Source organism: Nilaparvata lugens, chromosome 1 (assembly GCF_014356525.2).
Source record: "Nilaparvata lugens isolate BPH chromosome 1, ASM1435652v1, whole genome shotgun sequence".
NCBI lineage: Eukaryota > Metazoa > Arthropoda > Insecta > Hemiptera > Delphacidae > Nilaparvata > Nilaparvata lugens.
The window spans coordinates 92,055,954-92,077,020 of record NC_052504.1 but is presented as its reverse complement, the minus strand read 5'-3'; the positions used below and the strand labels follow the sequence as shown (position 1 = coordinate 92,077,020).

Genomic DNA, 21,067 nt, shown 5'->3' with positions numbered 1-21,067 from the left:
GTCCCAAGGTGACAGTTTGTTGTGCTGTGTGCAGTATATTTGTTATTGGTCCATACTTTTTTGAAGACGACAACGGGACCACTGTAACTGTAACCTCAGAACGTTATAGACAGATGCTCACTGAATTCTTCCTTCCTGAATTAAGAAGGAAACGTATTCCTATCCGGCAAGTATGGTTTCAGCAGGACGGGGCGACAGCTCACACAGCAAGAAATTCAATGGAAGCAATTCGGGCTGTTTTTCGTGGTCGCATCATTTCTCGGTTTGGTGACATTGATTGGCCTCCTCGTTCTCCAGACCTGTTCCATGTGCGACTACTTCTTGTGGGGTTTCCTGAAGTCACGTGTTTACCAGCATAAGCCACGTACACTTCAAGAACTAAAGGGAGCAATTCGTGAGGAAGTCGAACAAATTGGCAGGGCAATGTTAGAAAGAGTACAATCCAACTTCCGAGAGCGGCTTGTAAAGTGCATTGCTGAAAACGGCCGTCACCTGTCAGATATTGTTTTCAAACATTAATTTTCTAAAATTGTAAAATAATGTGAATATTGTTCTGTAAATAAATGTTTTTTTATGCATAGGTAACGACATATTACTTTTTTGAAAACCGTTCATCCTTTCTGCCGCACCTTGTATCTTATACAAAATCCATTATTAATTTAAATTATACTCTAGTTAATGCAACAACTGATGATAAATCATTTTCAAGTACAGCATAAGGCAAAGGTCTTTGCAGTAACTATTACCACAGACAGGAAAACAAGGCTTAAATCTGTGCTATTATTTAATGGTGTATTACGGCTTTTGTTGAAGAATAAAGTCCTCAAGGTGCATCAATTTAATTTAGCTCTTTGTTTTGGCAACTAAACTCTTAATATTTTTTGTTTAGAGTTACTTAAAATAAACATGCTTGGAACAAGCTAATATTGAAGTATTTACTCACAAAAGTTTTTCACTTTTCATCCAAGTTCAACAATATTTATAGTATTTATGAGAGCATTTATTTCAATTTTAGAAGCAGGGAACCAACCATAACTTGGCGTTTCATATGGAAAAAGTTTAGCAACAAATCTTTACAAGCGCTTGAAGTTTGCAAGGAATATCCATCCAGACATTACCTCATATTATTAAATACTAAGATATAATATAATACCATGTCATTTTTCTAATAGAATTATTGGTTATTTTCTAAAATCCCTGATATATTTTGGTACATACAGTCCTGTGTCAAGAATAATAATAGAACAGCAATATTCCAATAGTAATAGCATAGAGAAACAATAGCATAAGTAGATATCCCATGTCATAGGGCGTTTATGTCGCAAATTTTACTGTTATCTCGAAGCCGATAGTCCACGTAGTTCTTTCCCGTGAAGCTTTATGACGCTGGTAGTCTCTCATATTATGCCGTTCATACACTCTTACCCGGTCAAAACAGTAAAAATCGACAATAATCGATAGTAATCGGCTTGAGATAACAGTAAAAGTTGCGACATAAACGCCCTATACCATGGGATATCTACTTACGCGTTTGTTTCTCTATGGTAATAGATACTTGGAGTAATCTAATTACAAATTCTATTAGACTGTTCTAAGACTGGATCAAATCAAAATAAAAACAAATAAAATTTATTCACTCTACTTGGATTAAGATACTTAGATTAAGGTATTCTATTATTATTATTATTTTTTATTGCATCCCAAACATCCGAATAATCAGACTGAGGATAAGTCAAAAAGAGCAACCTAAAGGAGGTTCTTAACACATATCATAATACATTTATAAAATACTGTAATTATACAATAGTCACATGAAATATTAATATATACATATATATATATATATATATATATATATATAATATATATATATATATATATATATATATATATAATATATATATATATATATATATATACAGTATTTATATAAAAACGCAGTTAGTCAAGAGTACGGTACCTATGTACATTGTACAAGGACCTGGGAAGAATCAAAGACAAGGAACAATAATATATCACTCCTGCAGAAACTCATCCACAGAATAGTATGGCCTTTCAAGTAACAGCCTCTTTAACATTCCTCTGGATCTTCGTAAGTCCGCCATGTCTCTAACATCCTGAGGTAATCTATTATATATTTTTGGGCCCATATATTGCGGAGATTTTTCAAACATGGCGGTTCTATGAACAAATATTCAAACTGGAATGCATGACATTGTATTATAATAGCTGGACATTTTCAACTAAGAAGTTCACTACAAATATCGCATAGAAGAATAATTAAAAGTCCAGAATTCATGACTCTTGTTTGAATCGTAAATGTAAAATTAATGACAGAGAATAGTACTAGCACCCTTATTTTCTCTATTTTTCACACTAATTTCGGTTAAACTTGTCATTATCAAGTGAAAATGAAACAAAATAAAGGTACAGTATTATAGTGAGGTCCACGTTATAATGACAGTATTTGATCAACTTTGGTCTTGCTATCCTTGTCTATCACACGACAAAGATGGTGGTACTATCCTTTTCTAGATCCACAACGATGACAATTATGTTTTTGACAGTGTAGAAATATAATTGATTAATACAGAGAATCGGCATCTCTATTCTTCTATCTTTATCTACTGCCATTATAACGTGGACCTCACTATAGTACAGGGGAGGTTTTGTCATACTTTTTGTGTAAATGAGGTTTTTTGGCGTTTAGCTGTAAATCTCTTCGAGTTGTACTTTTTTCATGTAATGTATTCTCAATAAATAAATAAATAAAATAATAGTACTTTGTAGTGAATCTTTCAAGTAGACCTTTCAAAATAATCATAAGAAACTTACTAGTAATCATTTACTTCAATTCAAAGAAATCTGAAGAAAATTCAAGATAAAATCTATATAATAAGAGAGAGTAGGGTTGTGTTTGTTCGTGTGTTCGCCTCAAAACATGTCAACTTGTGGATTGCATACCGGAAAAACCGGATTGATTTAGATCTCCAAATTTTGCACATACATTCTAAAAATATTAATCTCGTGGACCTGGATGCCCAAATTTCAATTTTCCTTCTAGATTTTTCAGAATTAAAGTTAAAATTTCATGCATGCTACCGTACAGCTCCATCCATACGTCATAGGCTACATTATTGAAGCCCAGAATTGTGTTTTTTATGAGGAGGTTAAAATGCTGTTACAAGACAAACATTTTCGAACGTAGCCGTGTAGCGTAACGGTAAAACGCTCGCTTTCGGAGCGATAGTTCCTCAGTTCAAATCCCCGAATCTACCCAATTTTTTTGTTCTTAATTTTTTCCCTCGAAACGTATTATTATCAATTATTTTATGAAGGAATTTGTTTTCATTACAATTGAACTTGGATTTTATCAAATAATAATTATTCTTTATGTAAAATTTTGCCACCAGTACAAATGAAATGGACATATAGTCTTCATACTGTAGGCCTATTATTGAATTTCATAAGAAAAACATGAATAGATCACAATAAAATAAGTAATAATTTATATTCTATCAGTCACAAATTCACAGTGAAACGAATATTTTAGGTATTTTGTTTGGAATTGGGAAAAGAAATGGCTGCTTGATGCAAATTGAGGAGGATCTAATCGATACTAAAATTTATTGATGTATTGAAAAAAATCTTAATGATTCTATGAGGTTTTCAAGTATTGTGTCTTCTTCAGTTATCTATACTATAATAAAGGAAAGAACTGGCTTATACACGTAATGAATAGAAAATTATGTTTGACGCATCATCACATCTGAACTACTCAATTGATTAATTTGAAATTTTGCATATAGATTCTTAATTTTATTAACCGAGGATGGTTATATGCCTATTTTCAGTTCTTCAAGATTTCATTACGTCTTGTTTTTAATTTGTTTTTTATAGAAGCAGCTGAACATTTCTTTTAAAAGGGACATTAGATGATAGGTATGATTGGGGATCCTATTCGAATAATAATAACTGATTTTCTGTCGCATCAAAATTTTTTTCCGCCATTTTTTTAAATTGGAAGGTAGTTATATTATGCCAAAGTTAGAAGACAGAAAACTAACGTTGCTGGTCATATGATACAGAATTTCAAGAGAAAATTAATGGTAAAAACCGCACCGATTTCTCAAACCGTTCAAAAGTTATTCTCATTCAAATATACTGATAAATTAATCATTCATCTATCCATCATCTTTACTATAATAATGGAAAAAGCTGGCTCATATACGTACGTGAAATTATGTAGGAAAATTATGTTTGACGCATCATCACGTCTGAACAACTGGACTGATTGATTTAAAAATTTGCATAAAGATTCTTTATTAACTGAGGATGGTTATAGGCCTATGTCACAAATTTTGAATTTTTTATTACGTCAAGTTTTCAGTTTGCAAAATTTTAAAAAAGGCCCTTGCGAAGCACGGGTTACCTACTAGTTCTAAATAAAACAGCACACATTCCAAGTAATTAAAAACACTGAAAATGAGGAAAGCAGTGAGTAATAGCTTTCAGTGCCCGGGAAAACAATTCGAATAGAAGATAATATTATGACTCAATCAGGAAATAATGACATAAAACTCTGAGAATGAAATAAGCTCTAATTTTAGGCTGAACACGTCAGTAAGGCTATGAAAAGTAGCCTCAGAATTTTTTTTCAATCGATGAGAAAGAGTTTTCTATTCAATCAGACTAGTTTTTCCAGCCAATCAAAAAATAAAATGTAATATTTAAAGAGAAAAACAATATTTTATTCAAACTTCTATTTTCGGATTTAGTTACACAAAATTGTCCAAATTTATGAGTTTGTTACATTTGTGAATATTTTCTCTAAAATGTACGATTTGAATTTAAATAAAATGAATGATAGAATAGATACTATTTTTTCAAATCTATAGTTTTAGTATTTATTACACTTTTTTTCTATAAAAATGTAATTTATATTAATTTATTTTTGTTAACTGTATTTTGAATGGAAATAAATTTGATTTGATTACCTTGTATATTCCTTTGAGACGGCAACAATTCCTTGTCATTGTGCGATTTTTCATCATGCCATTCCCTGAAAAAGAAAAGTATTTCAAAATGATCGAAAAAAACAAATTAAGTGCAAAAAGATTGACAAATGTTGATTTTTCCAATTTAAAGTCCTCCATTTTGATGAGTATTTCCCAAAGGTTCTCAATATAAATCATTCTTTATTGATATACAAAATGTTTCGACATATTTTCAACATTCACATTGACCTTACAAGCTCAAGGACCTGAGATAATTAATTTACTATGCATGTATTGTGACATTATCCACAGCTCAAGGCCAAACTTAACTGAATTTGATGTAACAATTCTTTCCCGATAATGACTTCTTTTGCTACACTTATTTATTCTGCTAGTGACATAGTCAACATAGACATTACCTTGTGTGCTTATCACCCATGTCAACACTTACTTATGCCACCTGTTTAAATATTGTAAATGAAGGACTATTTCGAATACCTTTTGGAGTTTTATGAATGAACAACATAATGAGTGGTGTAAATATGTCATTGATAAATGAGTAGGCAGTGTGATGCAAATTTAAACTCACATCTTAAATCGTAATAGTGTAACAAATATCTTGAAAATAATGAGAGGATGCCTAAATGTTTCTATTTCTATTACAAATTGTTTCACTTATGCCAGTAGTTCTTCACCTCCAGCAGTATTTTACAGATGGATGATATAGATATTTAGAATAATAATTATTGTTTTTTTCTGATTGTCACATCTTTGTACTGTTTTTGTGTTTTGGTGAAATAAATTGAATTGAATTGAAATTGATGTATAAGAGAGAAGGAAGTTATTAAATCCCCATTTTCTTAAACGAAAATCGCTTATTCTAAAACAATAATAATAAAACACTTATTGACATGGGCTGCTTTTAAATTAATAAAAAAAAATATATCTTATAGCACCCTTTATTCTTTAAAAAACTTTAAAATAGTTGAACAACTAGTTTAGAGCCTGAAGATGGTGTAAACCGAAACTAGTTGTTCAACTATTTTAAAGTTTTTTTAAAGAATAAAGGGTGCTATAAGATTTATTTTGTTTTATTAACCATAATAACGTATTAAGATAATGTAAGTTTATTTTTTATTTGGGAGGAAATATCTGACTGAATAATCCAGGGATTTTAAAAAAGTATTCTATCCAAAATATGATGATCAATAATAAATCAATAAATTTTGTATTTACAATCTTCAATTATCTTACTGATACATTGAAGAATTAATACTTTCTAGTGAAGTACGTCTTAAATCTTAATAGCTTGGAACACATATCTTGAAAATAATGAGAGGATGCCTGAATGCTTTTATTTCAATTACAAATTGATGTATAAGAGAGAAGGATGTTATTAAATCCCCATTTCATTAAATAAAAATAGCTTATCGTAAAACCATAATAATGTCATATTATGATAAAGTAAGTTCATTTTTATTCAAGAGGAAATATCTGACTGAATAATCCAGGAATTTTAAAAAAGTATTCTATCCAAAATATGATGATCATTAACAAATCAATTAATTTTGTATCTGCATTCTTCGATTCTCTAACTATAACTATAATAATGAAAAATTAATAATGGTACCATCCAGTAAAGTATTACTGGGATGTGATATGGGATAACGGATAAGTAGTAAAAGTTAACATTATTACAATGAAGAAATCTTGAGGAGAGAGGTTATACTCTGGAAAGAGCAAGTTGAGACTTGAACAAAAAAATCAACGTTGCCAAAATGAGCAAAATTTTTATCTTTTCAAAAAGCTCAAAAGATTGCATATGTTCAATTTGACAACAATGTCGGAGCAGAGTTGTCTAGTTAAATATATTCAGACATAAGGTCCTGCATGGAAAGATTGCAATTTCGCAAAATTTGGCAACACATATATTTTACAATCAGGTCTTAACTTGTTATATTTAGAGTATATATGATGAGAGGAAGATGGAAATTGATCCTAGAAATGGCTATATCAGTAAAATAGGCTTGCTTAGAAATGTTTAAAATATTAATAAACCTAAAGAATTCTAAATTGTAAATTAAGTACTCTTTGACACTTGGAGTGGCCTACTCCTACAAGATTTCTTTACAATGCCCCAAGTTTAAAACAAATATTAGACATTCATATCATGGATGGTAACTAACAGAAAATACAATTCTAAATTTTGAACAAAATATGAAAACATTCATTAACGTCTAGGTCTACATGTCTAGAGCACACTTAGCCGAGAAGTTGAAATAATCTGCAAATATATTCATTAACGCCTCCAATTTAGCAAAGCATTACTGGTATGTGCATTATTTGAGCTATTACCCAGGTAAACAGCTATTAATCAGAGGCAACACCTAGCTATTTGTGCTTTGGAATGAATGTGGAATACCATAGATAGTGGGGGCATAGAGAGCAAACAATTGATGAAGGCCGACCACAGACGGTTCCACAAAATAAATAGAGTGCCCCACCGATTCAAATATTTGCCCGCCTTGACCCAGCCAGCGTTTGGTTAGGTCCAACTGTGATCTATGTTGAGGTGAGAAAGAGAGAGAGGGTCAGTGAGTGAGAGATGTAATAGTCCACAGATGACAAATAGCATCCTTTGATTTTAAGGCTGCCAGAAACCATGGAGAGACTCTACATTAACATCAGAACATCCAAGCTCTACACCTCTACTACAGTGAGGAGACTGAAAAGGAAGAAGCCTACAGATCTCGTGTAAATGTAGCATAGTTTTAGTGAGTAATACTGAAAGTAACAGTGCATGGGCATTGCTCAGTTAGACTGTGAAGGAGTGATGTACCCCTTTTTTCAAAATTCAAATAAAATTTATTCACCAATTAACAAGTCTTACAAGAAAATAAATAATGTTTTGTTGAATAATTTGCATAAACTAGAAAAATAAATCTTGTGCTCCTGCCACGAGTTCAAACATTCCTTACTATAGTTAACATGATTTTAGAATTTATACAGCACTTTATAATCATTTACTTCAGAGTCAAACTTTAACCTATTAATTTAAGCTAGAATTGAACTGTTAATTAACCAAAGTGTTAGATTGCAGTCAAATTACAAGGAAATAAATCCTTTGATTCTTTCATCTGTTGAATTTATTTTTTTATTTATTTACAATGCAAATGACACTAATGTAATAACATTGAAAGATAAAATAATAAGGCAGTCCTTGTGCTATTTTTATTCCAAATTTATAGGTGACAAAGTCCAAGACAAGGTTAGAATTTCATGTGTACAATTTTTATAAAATTTTGGTCCAAAATAAACATTAAAACTATAAATTTTGAATTTAGATGGCTTAAACTGATAAATTAATTAGAAATATTCCACTCAATCACCACTTGTAACGAATAATATTGAGTTATTTAAGAAAATTTGGAACTATTCAAGAAACACAAACTCATTTAGAATTAGAGTGGAAGTGTAATATGCGCATCTGTAACAGTACAGTGATCAGTAATAGATTGATAAAATATATTATAAAATCAGTAATATTTGAAAATGAAAGTACAGTTTAAAATTTCTTCAATTAATTTTAGAATGATTAGTTTCATTTCAAAGACATAGAATGAATATACTACAAATTACAATTGAACGACGTTGAAGAATGTCAGAATATTGCTATAACTTCCAATTATTTATTTATTATTTTACAAAGGCGACTTTCTAGAAGTATTTTAAGCCTAGGTGATGATGATGATGATGATGATGATGGGATGAATGATAATACAATGAGGGTAGAGTTATGATTGAATAAAAATTATAGGTTATGCTATCCACTTGAATTGATTTGAGTCCACTTTTCAGTCCAGGAATAAACTAGAAATTTTGAATTTGATTTGATTGAAAACCGAATATGATAGAATGTTCCTGAATCTAATTATTCTTCAATACTTCCTAAAATTATCAAGATTTAACAAAAAAAGGATCCAATACCGTCCTAAAACAAATTCACTGACATCATGGTCATCAATTGTAATAAATTAACAACATCCTAATAGTGCAAAATGACATTAGGATAATCTTGTTTACACAATTTAGTTCAAACCCAACGTTCCTCTACAGGTCATGAAATAATAATTACATAATTAATTATTCATAACAGTAATTACTGTACATGCTACAAAGCTGTACAGTGCTCTTGTTTTGAACTGCATGCTTTCCATGTACGAGGAGATTATTCGTAATAAGCTTGGAGTTTGTCATTAGTTATCGGCTAATCTGGAGCCTCACAAATTATGGGGAAATGTTGTCAAATTATTGGACGACGTTTTCAAACTTTGGGAATAGTTTGTTGGTGAACAGTGACGCTTTTGGAATGTTCAGCGAACTCTGCAATAAGGTGCAAATGATTTCTTGCTTTCCAGCTTGTGATATTGTCAAAAGCTTGTAATAGACGTTTAGAGATAAATACTTGTAATAATCATAAGCTTGTAATACTTGTAAATACTTATAGCTTGTGATAATCTACGTTTAGAGAACTCTGCTGTAAGGTGTAATTTCTTGTGAAAAATATTGTGAAACAGCTTGTAATATTCAAAATAATATACGATTTTATGAAAAACTAGTATTTTATCTTGCTTTTCAGCTTGTGATATTGTCAAACAGATTTTAATAGACGTTTAGAGATAAATACTTGTAATAATCTTAAAGCTTGTAATACTTGTAAATACTTGAAGCTTTTAATAATCTACGTTTAGAGAACTCTGCTGTAAGGTGTAATTTCTTGTGTAAAATATTGTGAAACAGCTTGTAATATTCAAAATAATATACGACTTTATAAAAAAACTAGTATTTTATTTTTCAGATTACGACTTTTTATGCTTTTTCTGCGTCATCGTAATACCGAATTTTTCAGATACAATTGATTATTAAATTCCCCAGGTAATCTGAACTGGGTTGGATTGGTCTGCGTTTCTATTTCAACAACTGATAAGAAGTATTGACAATACTAAATTGAGAATTGATTTGATCTTGCACAAACATTAGCATTTTAAACATTGTGACATTTATATTAATTTGAGACATTTTCATTCATAACAAATTATAACAAACAAAGAGTCTTACGGATCTCTTGTAAGAATAAAATATTGGAATTATCGACTAAAATAATTTAATTAATTGAATTAACTTGTGATTTTTATTAGAAATGGACTAAATATTTTATAGTTACCTTATTATAGCCTAATTATGTAAATTTAGACAGGGTCATGCTTCAACCCATTACTAAGTGACTTCACTTTATATCTTTAGACGTATGTGTGTTTGTATTGAATTTGTTGTGTGTTAGAATTTGTGGTGAATTAGAATATGACCTGTAACTAAGATCAGTTCAATGACAATAGAATTATATTTATTTATTTTTATTAATTATTGGGGTTTTCCTCACATGATTTTCCTTGACAGCACCTCTTAGTTCACACACAAACACATAATTTCATTGTTTATTATCTCTGTGTATTTTTTATGTGAGAAATGAAAAATTGTTAAAAATTGAAAAATTATTGTGAAAAATTGTTTAGGAAATTACTGAGATATTGCAATTATTCAAATGCTAATGAATTAATTATTATTATTAAACGAAAATCCAAATTGAATACTGTAATTCACCCCGAAGACTTCTGCTACTGCAAATATTGACAACAGGGTGAACAGCTAGATGAATATTCGATGAGAAATAATTTTTCAATAGTAGCGCTTTGATAATAATAATGAAAAATTGTTTTCTACTTTAAATCTGGAAATCTAGTTCAAAATTAAACGATACACCAAACCTTATTCTAACTGAACTTGTTTGTGTATAATTTTGGATAGTACAGTGAAATATGGTTGAGATACAGTTTTGTGAGGATAAACTATTGTTTCTCTCCAAATATTGTGATGATTTGATGATCAATAAATCATAATTATAAGTGATTTTTGGTGATTAATCAATATAAGTGGAAAATTCAACGAATTTGTGCTATACTTCATTCACACTCGCATACAGTTTAGGTTTAGAATTGATAAAACATCTACATATAAATGACCTTGAAACCCTTGAAACGAATATATCAGTAACATTATAGAATCTCAGTAATCAATCTATAAAGGTAGGCGCACAGAGATCGTCATCGGACGGACGACACGCATCGGACGATGACGGACGACACGCATCGGACGATTCAATGTGATGCATTGGTCTCATTTGGAGTGCGCATACAGTTCCGTATCGTATAGGCATGCGCACTCCAATTGAAAACAATGCATCAAATCTAATCGTCCGATCCGTGCCGTCCGTCCGATGACGATCTGTGTGCACCTACCTTAAATCTGAACTCACAACATCATGGACGATTATCATCTCATCTTTTCATATTATTATATATTTTTTAATTATTGTATTTTTCTATATATTATATTTTAAGATTTTGCATTTTCTTGTAAAGGAGACATGTTTGGGGAAACCCGTTGTCTCCATTGTAAATAAATAAATAAATTATGTAACTGTGATCTTAATCTCTACTAAATCTTATTATGTAATCTATAATCTTAAGCTCCATTTACGTTGTAGAAAGGCGCGCGTACACAGGCCTAACACGAGCTTTGGAGAACTATTGTATTTTTCATCTCAAGTATTTTTCAAGGCTTTAGCCAAGACAAGGACAAACATAAGAAGCTCTGAGAGAGTGCAGGTGTGCTGTCAGGTTACATTGGAAGCAGCAGTAAAAATGTTTGAAAAGGTTAGTGGTCCTTTGCCGCACAGTACAGTGAGCAAAGTAGGTTTGTTCTGTTAGAACGTAACCGTCTGTTTTCTCACAATATTTCTGAGGGAATATTGTTTGAAGTCATGTTCCACCATGTATTTGTGCCATGATTCTGTACAAACGATGAGTGACGTTGTTGTGAAATGAGAATCTTGAAAAGGAACGGGATAAGTTAAGATGACACGAATTAAAAATCTGGTGTGGTACACTCACACAACTTTCCTTGCTCATTGATCTATCCTTAAATGAGGATAATCTAGGGGAATAACATTATGCCGATTGGCGGCTAAATAATTTTATTAAAACTACGATTATACTATTGTTATTGTTTTCAGAGTACATTTTCCTTTGTTTGAATTATGAAAGTTGAGGATTTTTTAAAAGTTGTCATAACAGCTGTTCTACAAATAAAATATCGACGTGTGTTCTTTTGAATAAACTGCTCTACCCACCCACCTCAAGCACGAGAAGGAGGTTACAAAGTAAATTTCTCAAGGATGGGGTGGACACCCTGTTAGTTTTTCAGGGAGGAGACTCATGCTAGTTAATAGAGCTGATATAAAACTATACAGGGTATGAAAAAAATCGGTCAAGTCATTTTTGAGAAAATCGTGAAAAACATGGTTTTTTAGTAATTATCCGCCAGTTTTCTCAAGAATATTACGGAGCTCCTGCAATTTTCCCAGAAATGATACTCATGTCAGTTGATAGGGCTTATAAATAGCTATCTAGGGTATAAATTTGAAGAAAATCGTTAGAGCCATTTTCGAGAAAATCGTGAAAAACATGGTTTTTTCAGTCATTATCCACCATTTTTTCCGCCATTTTGATTTGAATTTTATTGATTTTCTTATTGTCGGATCCTCATGGTATAAGGACCTTAAGTTTAAAATGTCAAGTCAATCGGTTAATTAGGAATGGAGTTTTCGTGTTCACAGACACACACAGACCAACACCCAAAAATAATGTTTTTGGACTCATGGGACCTTGAAACGTATAGAAAACATGAAATTAGGGTACCTTAAATTTTTTTGGAAAGCAATACTTTCCTTACCTATAGTAATAGGGCAAGGAAAGTAAAAAACGTGATTGTTTGGTGGCCCAAACAAATACATCAATAATCAATAAAGGAATTCTCTTAAAAAAGGACGGTGAAGGAGAGATACACGATTGACGCATAATCACTTATGAACTACCACTGAACTGATAAACTTGCAATTTTCATTAAGATTCAGAATCTACCGAGGATGGTTATTGGCCTATTTTCATTCTTATTAATCAATCAATTTTAATTAAATAATTGAAATCTATTCAATTGCGACAAGCAGTTTTGGGCAAATGCCTGTTGTTTTTACCTGAATTGTATTTGCATATGAATAAAAAAAATTTCTGATTTAAAGTTTACGCAACGATGAATACCCAACCAAACAGAGCTTTCTCCAAGTGACTCCGTGGCGTGATTGGTAGCAGGCGGGGTTCAAGAATGAGAGGTCGCGGGTTCGAGACCAATCAAACTCATGAAGTGTAAACATAACCTATTTTTGGACAATTTCTATCTAAATTTGGGAAAGGAACAGTTTTGGACTTTTAAGCCTGTTTTTCCTTTTCCAATCATTCATAGTTGAGAATGATATTGTATCTATCAATGAATAAATAAATAAATGAACCCCTTTTTTGGTAAAAATGTTGCACTGTGATGAAGATTATCCATGCAATTTTGAATAAATGATGAATAATTTTTATTATTGAAAGAATAAGACGTTGATATTGTCAATACCACTTTAATACATTCATAAATTAATTCATATTATAGAGAAACAATAGCGTAAGTAGATATCCCATGGTTTAGGGCGTTTATGTTGCAACTTTTACTGTTATCTCAAGCCGATTACTGGCGATTATTGTCGATTTTTACTGTTTTGACCAGGTAAGAGAGTATGAACGGCACAATATGAGAGACTACAAGCGTCATAAAGCTTCACGGGAAAGAACTACGTGGACTATCGGCTTGAGATAACAGTAAAAGTTGGAACATAAACGCTCTATACAATGGGATATCTATTTATGCTTTTGTTTCTCTATGGTAACACCTACCACATCTTCAGCTATGTCAATTATGGAGAAATACCATAACATCTCATACCATACAATCAAATAATTTTTATATTTTTCATTTTTTCTAGACTTAAAGAGATTGCATTCTTCAACAAAACATTTTATCCGGCGCAAAGCACGGGTTATCTGCTAGTAAATAATGAAGAATGCGAGTGCCGTTATGACAGCCAACCCTTATATGTAACAAATACCTAATCCCTCACTGATTTTTCACACATGTTTCATACAAATTTTTCCAATAAACTCGCCAATTTCCTGTGTATATGATATGTATATATGTGTATATGATGTGTATATGACATAAAGAGATTGCATTATAGAACAAAACATTTTCTCCGGTGCAAAGCACGGGTTATCAGCTAGTAAATAATGAAGAATGCTAGTGCCGTTATGACAGCCAACCCTTGTATGTACAAATACCTACTCCCTCACTGATTTTTCACACATGTTTCATACAAATTTTTCCAATAAACTCGCCAATTTCCTGTGTATATGATATGTGTATATGATGTGTATATGACATAAAAAGATTGCATTATAGAACAAAACATTTTCTCCGGTGCAAAGCACGGGTTATCAGCTAGTAAATAATGAAGAATGCGAGTGCCGTTATGACAGCCAACCCTTGTATGTAAGTAATACAATAGAGAAACAATAGCATGAGTAGATAGCCCATGGTATAGGGTGTTTATGTCGCAACTTTTACTGTTATCTCAAGCCGATAGTCCTCGAAGTTCTTTCCCGTGAAGCTGTGTGACGCTGGTAGTCTCTCATATTGTGCCGTTCAAAACATTAAAAATCGACAGTAATCGACAATAATCGGCTTGAGTTAACAGTAAAAGTTGCGACATAAACGCCCTATACCATGGGATATCTACTCATACTATTGTTTCTCTATGGTAATACCTACTCCCCCATTAAGCCTACTGATTCTTTGACAAAGCCCTCCGGGTGGCTAAATTTTGGGAGCGAAATATATATAAAAATAGAGGACTGGTGATCCTGGACACGGAAAGTAAGTAAGCCTACTGATTTTTGACACATGTTTCATGCCAATTTTTTCCAATAAACTCGCCAATTTCCTGTGTATATGATATCATGAGTTACGAATAAAATTGATGGAGGTTTAGTATACCTAGCTGGGTTGGTCCAGCGAGGATCGGTAGGGTCGGAGGAGGGGGTAGGCTCCAGCTGAGGGGTACTCGAGAAGCGCGCCTTGCCCTTGTTTAGGCTGCTTCCCCCTCCCACAACACCCACCCCTACCCCCCCGTTGGCATCAGCTGACGAGTCCTGGTCACATGGCGATCTGCTCCTACCATTCACGCCGTTCACATCTCGAACCGGCTGCAACACAAATTCACAATTATTAATTTTATTATAACAAAAATTAAACAATCATTAACAGAACTAGATTAATAGAATAGGACGAAAATTTTATTATGATGTTCAATCAAATTATGAAAATTATAATTACTGCATTCAAAGGTGTTGTCAATTTTTCCTGATGAATTGCAAATACAATTGCTAGGTAGCACAAAAGTATGTTAAATTTTGATTGTGATCAAGTGATTACTCTGTTGCATATCCATACTTTTTCACTATTAAAATTAAACTTGAATTTTAAAAAACACATATGGAGTGAAATTCACTTACTTTGGTAGTGACGATCGTTTCGACCTGTTGTTGGTCATCAGACTGTAGGAATTTACTCTAATGTCAAACATTAAAACATTAATGTCAAACATTAGACATTATTAGAGTTTGACATTATAGTTCTAATGTTTGACATTAGAGTAAATTCCTACAGTCTGACATCAGACATTATTCGAGTTTGACATTAATGTTTTAATGTTTGACATTAGAATAAATTCCTACAGTCTGACATCAGACATTATTCGAGTTTGACAATAATGTTTTAATGTTTGACATTAGAGTAAATTCCTACAGTCTGACATCAGACATTATTAGAGTTTGACAATAATGTTTTAATGTTTGACATTAGAGTAAATTCCTACAGTCTGATGATGACCAACAACAGGTCGAAACGATCGTCACTACCAATGTAAGTGCATTTTCACTCCAAAAGTGTTTTTTAAAATTCAAGTGTGATTAAGTGCTAATTGAGAAAGTCTTCTCTGATTGGTTCTCGTGGCATTTGATGACCGTCAAGATTTAACAAAGTTTTGTGCAACCTGGTCAAAATGTTGTCTTCTGTATTTCTATTGGTACAATAGAAATTACATTGTTAAGTATTGTATTGTTTACAGCTGTAACGTTTTATTGGATGAAATTATGAAGATTATGTTACTGTATTCAGAGATTTTGTAGAATACATGATGAATTAAATACACAATAATATATATGTTGCCTTTCTAATGATGTTTTATTGATGATGATGATAACGATGATGATAATGATGATGATTTCTCGAGTATCGAAACCCTGTGATTTGTGAAAATAAAAAACTACCCATAGAGTAGAAAAGACACCAAATCATTGTGTTTTAAATGTTTGATTTTATAATAAATTTAAAAATGAAAATCAAAAATAAATCACGAATGTGTTGAATAATTCAAAAAAAAAGAATTATTACAGTTTATTTCAAACAAATTTATTAAAAACTGAAGATAAATTGGATTAACTTGATGTCTGACATACATGAATCGATTAATAAGATGCAAAATATCATACATAATTTATTTGAACACAAACATCATTTGTCACAAACATTTTTGTAACAAAAGAAAGATCTGAACTCAATTTCATAAATTTGGGAAATAAATAATTTTGGCTGTGTCTGTTGTACCACAATAGTTTATATAATTTTTGAAGGATATTACTGATTGTAATTGGAGGAACAAAAAAATGAATTCACAGTAGGTAGGACAAAATAAAATTTAGATTGGAACCATACGTACTTCTATAGCAAACTTCTGTCTTCTAACTTTGCTTCTATAGTATTTCACCAATCTCAAACATAGAATGGACTATTAGATTTGTTTGGAGAATCCGTGTTATCAATTCCATTCTGTTGAATATAAACTATCCAAAGACTCATAAAATCGACCAAATTTAAGAAGGTTTGGAATGATTTCCAAGACTGTGGGAGAGCTTAGTTCAAAGTTCATATTTGATAACAATTTTCGAGTATACCATATTCAACATAATTTTGACGATCATTCACTCACCTGTTATTTTTAAGCATCCACAAATGCGTGGTATGAGAACAAAACAAAAATCAAAATAAATACATTTCACAGAAATTGAAACTTTCAAAACAATATACAACATTGAATGAAATATTCACAAATTCATTTTTGGAGAACATTTTATAAATTTATTCACTAAGCTTTTGAGAGAGTGAATACAAATCTACTCCACAGATAATCTTTGGAAGAAAGTTAACTTGATAAGCAAATTTAAGCTGCGTTTACACCAAAGTTATTAACAAAATATTAACTCAATCCATATAGATTCTATCAGATTGAACATAACTTGATGAGAATATGCGTTTGTCAAGTTCCGTTAAATCTAATAGAATCTATAAGGATCAAGTTATTAAAATTTTGTTAATAACTTTGGTGTAAACGCAGCTTGTGTTTGGAAATTGGATTCTCAATGTTGGGAGCTGGGAGCATAGGCCAGAGCTTTATGATTTCGAAGCTTCGTATAATTATTATTTATACATCTATGAATACAGCAGTCTTGGATAATTTATGGTCCAAATATTGAAGAAATGAATGATACGCTGTAGAAGTTTACAAATGGGAAAAGTAGTTTGAATGAAAAAACTGTATTGATTTTCAGTTGATAAGTGAGAAAATCTTCAATTGATTAAAGTGCTTCAGTGAACGATAAATTGAGTGCTTCAAGAAGATTAAACACTGAATATGAAAGATTTTAAAAATTATACAGATAATAATTTTGAAGCGATAGTATAGTGAAATATTGGATAGTTCAGCCAATAGATAATTCCTAAAAATAGACACTTAAACAAACATGAAAAACAAGGAATTTTCAGTTGAAGGTGACAACTGGTTGTTTTTAATTTTTATAAAATATCTAAAAACACTAATAAAAACCAGAATTCTTGTAAATTGAAAATGTTTGATGAATAAATTTATTATAAAGAGGCCAAAGTTAGTAAAAGACAGACAGTAATTCAATACTAATAATTTATGCCAATATAATATTATTACAAATTTTGACAACAATGTCCATTCATTTTCCAAAGACACCAAAAATATTCACAAGTTTCTGTGAATTGGAAAATTCTACAGAAATTTACTGACATTTTTGAAAATTTCTGGGAATCGTCAACTATTGCAACAGGAAACAATTATTGTTTTCATAATTGGAAATTTAGCAATATTGTAAATTCTAAATGACATCATAATAGAATTTATACAAACTTTTGAGTACTGTAGGGTACTAAGAATTAGGAGAAATAACCTGCTTTGTAATCAATGAATTTCAAGTAAACTCTAGTTCCTTTTGATGTTTCCAGGGAGTATAGAATGTAAGTATACTCACTTATGTGAGTATACTTACATTCTATACTAACTGGATGTTTCATACCAGATATTGCACGATTGTTTGCCATACATGGAATATAACCATGCTTGTTTTCCCAATCATTTGTATGGATGATGGAAAATTATCACCATTATAGCAGTAAACCAAGACATAATTTATCAGAATATCTTTTAAGTTGTCTGTGAGAGCACAAGAAGTACAACATAAGGTAACAAAGTTTAAAATTTAATTGAAGAGACTTGAAATCTTGTCAAAAATCCACTTTATTTGAATAAAAATTAACATTGTACAGTAAAATGTAAAATTTCAATTTTTATTTAAATAAAGTGGAATTTTGACAACATTTCAAGTCTCTTCATTGTACAGTAAAATGTAAAATTTTATTTAAATAAAGTGGATTTTTGACAACATTTCAAGTCTCTTAAATTAAATTTAGCTTTGTTGCCTTATGTTTTACTTCTTGTGCTCTCACAGACAACTTAAAAGATATTCTGATAAATTATGTCTTGGTTTACTGCTATAATGGTGATAATTTTCCATCATCCATACAAAAGTTCCACAACATCAATATTCACGCTACAAACTTAATTCAATTTAATTATTGTAGTAGAATAGAATGAGTTAGAATTCAAGCATGCTTAGGCCGGATTTCTAGGAGACTTATTAAATGTAGTGGACCATTTATTAGTACAAATTTAATGATCTATTAGATTTAATAAGTGTTCTAGAAACCGGGCATAAGTCAAGAAAATAATTATTAGTTGGTAATTTGGTTTTCGATTCAAGAATCCATCATTTTATACCATTTTTTGGTCAGTAAATCTCTGTGATGTTTTTAGATATAGTTTTCACACATAGAGGCATTTATTTAACACTTATTTTACTCTACTCCGAGAACAATAAAATGAGAACAAGTAGTGTGTAAAACCAACTAGTAGGTGACAAAGTGATAAGTGATAAAGTGATAGACAAAACATGCTACATAGAATAGTGGTTGTGCTTTTGAACATACCTTGCAGTGCGTCACTTACAAAAACACAAATCCAGAAGCGACAAGATAGAAATATAGATAAATAAATGATAGAAAATTAATAAATAAGTAAATAATTAAACTAGCTAGTTAGTATATAGAACCATCAACATGCTGCATAGGCAAGTGCACTGGTGTGTGTGTTGTGTCGGACTAGACGAGGTGTCGGATGAAACCAGGTGTGTGCTCCAAGAGGGTAATGTCACATTTGTACCTTATTACATTACATTTACACGAAAATTCAAAGTCACATTTATGCCGTATTACATTTAAATTCACACGATAAGTCAAACTTACACCAAACGTGTAAAATTTGTAACATTTTACAGTATTAATCTGCGTTTACACCAAAGTTAATAACAAAATGTTAATAACTTAATCCTTATAGATTCTATTAGATTGAACATATCTTATCATACACATGATGATCATATGTGTTTGTCAAGTTCCGTTCAATCTAATAGAATCTATAAGGATTATGTTATCAACATTTTGTTTATAACTTTGGTGTAATCCCAGCTTTACATTTACATTCACACAATAAGTCACATTTACACCCAAGCGTGTAAAATTGGTAACATGGATTTGATTTATGTTTTACAAAGCAAACATTTTTCAATGAAATAGCGGTAATGTATTGAAGAAGGGTTTTCTTTGAGAAGCTAATCACACATGATATGGTATTGCTTGAAACTCAAGTCACATTGAAGCCCAAATCAATTAAACAGTATGCAAATATGTTATATACATTAATAAATTAGGATATACTCAACTGAACCTCTCTTCGCTAGAAGTTAGTTTGCAAATCCATTATTTATGACAGTATTTATAAGATCATATCCATTTACACTACTTGACGATTACTTAAATCAAGTACCTCATGACATTTATGAAAATACTTTAAAGTTGAAATTCACTAATGAAATTTCATCAATTCACTAATGCTATTTCAGTTCTTAGTGGTTTGAAAATCTTGAAATAAAAGTCTAAAGCTGCGTTTACACCAAATTTAATAACAAAATGTTAATACCTTAATCCTTATAGATTCTATTAGATTGAACATATCTTATCATACACATGATGAACATATGTGTTTGTCAAGTTCCGTTCAATCTAATAGAATCTATAAGGATTATGTTATCAACATTTTGTTTATAACTTTGGTGTAAACCCAGCTTTACATTTACATTCACACAATAAGTCACATTTACACCCAAGCGTGTAAAATTGGTAACATGGATTTGATTTATGTTTTACAAAGCAAACATTTTTCAATGAAATAGCGGTAATGTATTGAAGAAGGGTTTTCTTTGAGAAGCTAATCACACATGATATGGTATTGCTTGAAACTCAAGTCACATTGAAGCCCAAATCAATTAAACAGTATGCAAATATGTTATATACATTAATAAATTAGGATATACTCAACTGAACCTCTCTTCGCTAGAAGTTAGTTTGCAAATCCATTATTTATGACAGTATTTATAAGATCATATCCATTTACACTACTTGACGATTACTTAAATCAAGTACCTCATGACATTTATGAAAATACTTTAAAGTTGAAATTCACTAATGAAATTTCATCAATT

General features: G+C 31.1%; 1 protein-coding gene across 1 annotated transcript in view; it reads right to left on the bottom strand.

Annotated features, from left to right (window-relative positions):
• The window catches only part of LOC111055461, a 209,632-nt gene that overhangs the window by 29,693 nt on the left and 158,872 nt on the right, over nt 1-21,067 (bottom strand). The window contains exons 9-10 of the mRNA XM_039419615.1: nt 15,045-15,253; nt 4,998-5,062 (exon numbers count right to left, since the gene is read on the bottom strand). Coding sequence (XP_039275549.1) covers nt 4,998-5,062; nt 15,045-15,253 — 274 coding nt within the window. The remainder of the gene's footprint in view (nt 1-4,997; nt 5,063-15,044; nt 15,254-21,067) is intronic.